This window comes from Nicotiana tomentosiformis, chromosome 9, assembly GCF_000390325.3.
Source record: "Nicotiana tomentosiformis chromosome 9, ASM39032v3, whole genome shotgun sequence".
In the NCBI taxonomy this organism is placed as follows: Eukaryota; Viridiplantae; Streptophyta; class Magnoliopsida; order Solanales; family Solanaceae; genus Nicotiana; species Nicotiana tomentosiformis.
Window position 1 is genome coordinate 60,412,572 of NC_090820.1, and position 2,676 is coordinate 60,415,247.

General features: G+C 38.1%; 1 protein-coding gene across 1 annotated transcript; it reads left to right on the forward strand.

Annotated features, from left to right (window-relative positions):
- Nucleotides 1–269: 269 nt before the first annotated feature.
- LOC138898859 (uncharacterized) lies at nt 270–677 on the forward strand. Its single transcript, XM_070184965.1, has one exon. The coding sequence runs from the start codon at nt 270–272 to the stop codon at nt 675–677; it is 408 nt and encodes a 135-aa protein (XP_070041066.1).
- Nucleotides 678–2,676: the final 1,999 nt, after the last annotated feature.

Consider the following 2,676-nt stretch of genomic DNA (forward strand, 5'->3'; position numbering starts at 1 on the left):
GGTATAATTTCACCTTCCACTCAGCTACACTGACCACCCCTTTTGAGATCCTATATGGATAACCCCATCCTACTCACCTACCTTACTTAATTTATTGTACTGATAACCTACCTATGGATAACCTACTACTGGTCAAAGAACTGAACTTTCACCTAGCTAAGTTCCATTTAACTAGTGCTCAGCAAAGGATGCAGACCATAGCTAATGCTCACAGAACAGACAGGCACTTTGCGGTTGGGGATTGAGTCTTCATCAAACTTCAATATTACATGCAAATTACCCTTTTTAATTCAGCATGCCACAAACTCACCTCCAAGTATTTTGGTCCATATCCCATTGTGGAAATAATTGGCTCAGTGGCTTATAAGCTATTCCTTTCTCTTGAAGTCAAGATCTACCCCACATTCCATATCTCACTACTAAAGTTTTTTCTTGCCATACCTACTGATGTTGTCCACCCTCCTGTCACTGACCTTGCTAGCCTCTTTTTCCCTGCCCCTAAGTCTATTTTGGCCAGAAGAATGATCAAGAAAGGCAATAAGGCTGTAGCTCAATGCTTGATTATATGGACAAATCTTGCTGCTGACTTTGCCACTTGGGAAACTGTTGCTGACCTACATGCAAGGTTTCCTTCATTCACCCTTGAGAATAATGGTGTGGTTCATCAAGAAAATTAGTTAGTTTAAATTTCTAGCTGAAAAGTTAGTTTATCATTATTTGAACCATTTTTCTTTTTCTTTAGTTAAATTCAGCTGCACCAGCATAGAGGGAAAATGAAAATCATGTGACCCTAGTGTAGCTACAAGTATAAAGATCCACTCTATCAATGTAAAAAGATAATACACAATTATTTCCTTCTCCCTAATCCCTCTTATCTTCTCCTCTTTTCCTCTCTTCTCCCTAATACCTTTTTTGTTCTCAAATTCTGACTGCGACACCAATTTTGGTATCATGGTCCAATCAAACCTTAAATACAGACATGGTGTTAACAGTTCATTAATTTTTAAAATAAAAATAAAAATCAAACATCAAAAATAGCAAAGAAAAAGAATAGGGCCAGTGTTCGCCGGAGATATTTAATAATTGGGCCACGAGAATAGGACAATTATCAACAAATTATTTTGAAATATAGAAAAATACACAAAAATTGTAGTATTTAATAATTGCAATAAAATGATAAAAATTTCCATATTTTGTAAAAATAGGAATAATTATTAATAAATTGCATTAAAGCTAAAAGTGTGAAAAATACTATATTTTACCATTAATGACTAGGAAGCCTGCAGAAATTAATTTTTAAATACGGAGGGCCAAAATTGAGTGTCAGTAACATAGCAGAACTTGCATTCCAAATACTCTTTTTAGTCCTACTCATCTTGAAACCTTTAGACTCCAGGGTTTGTCTCCAAACTTCCAGCCTCGCGTCTTGTCAATTAGTACTATATCATCTGTAAATAACATGTACCATGGCACCTCCTATTGAATGTGCCACGTCAGAACATCCATCACCAAGGCAAATAAAAATGGCTAAGCATGGATCCCTGATGCAAGCCCATCTCGACATGGAAGTGTTCTGAATATCCTCCCACCATCCTAGTCTAGATCTTAAAGATATCATACATATTCCGAATCACCCTAGTAGAAGATACAGGCACACCTCTAACCTCCAAACACCTCCAAAGAACCTCCCTCGGAACTTTGTCATATACTTTCTCTAGGTCAATTAAAACAACGTGCAAGTCCTTGTTCCTAACCCTATATTATTCCACCAGTCTCCTAATAAGATGAATGGATTCAGTAGTTGATCACCTGACATGAATCTGAATTGGTTCTTGAAAATAGATACACTACTCCTCACCTTAACCTCCACAACCCTCTATCGCACCTTCTGAAGAGAAGATAATCAATCTTGGTCTTGGCCATCGTACTATGGAAGGTGACCAATTTTTCTCTCCCTCTGCTGGAAATATGAGTTAGCTATAACCAAATCAAAATCTCTAGTGAAATCCAAAAGAGAAGTACCTCATTTGTTTCTATCTCCAAAACCGAGACACCATGCTTTTCGTCATAACCGCCAGCAAACACCCCAATATGGCCATTGAAATCTCCACATATGAATAACTTATTGGAGTGTGGGACACCTTGACCAACCTCATCCAAATCCTCCCAGAAGATCCTTATAACCTCCTCGTTCAAGCCCGCTTGAGGTTAATAATAACTAATAACATTGTCACAACCCAAACCGATGGGCCACGATGGGCACCCGGTATCTTACTCAATCGAGTACCAACATAATATATTTTTTTGTATCATACTATCATAGATAACTGAGCTGGAGAGGTTGACGTGAGAAAAGTATAATAAAACATTTAATACCAACTTATACATAATACATACGGTCTTATAAGACCAAAATAATAACTCGTACACTGAACATAGGCCGACAAGGCCATACAATCTTTTACGTACATGAAATCTGTCTACAAGCCTCTAAGAATACATAATTGTTGTAAGGGTCGGGACAGAGCCCCGCCATGCCAAACAATACATGTCTAAATCATACTGACCAAACAAGCAACTCCGGAGCAAATGGAGCGCACCAACACCTTCTGCTGAGCTGATAGCATACTTGGAGGATTCTTGACCTGTCTATCTGGACCTGCGGGCATGAAAAGT

Coding starts and splice junctions, on each gene's coding strand:
- LOC138898859 (XM_070184965.1), top strand. CDS start 270: ATGCAAATTACCCTTTTTAATTCAGCATGCCACAAACTCACCTCCAAG.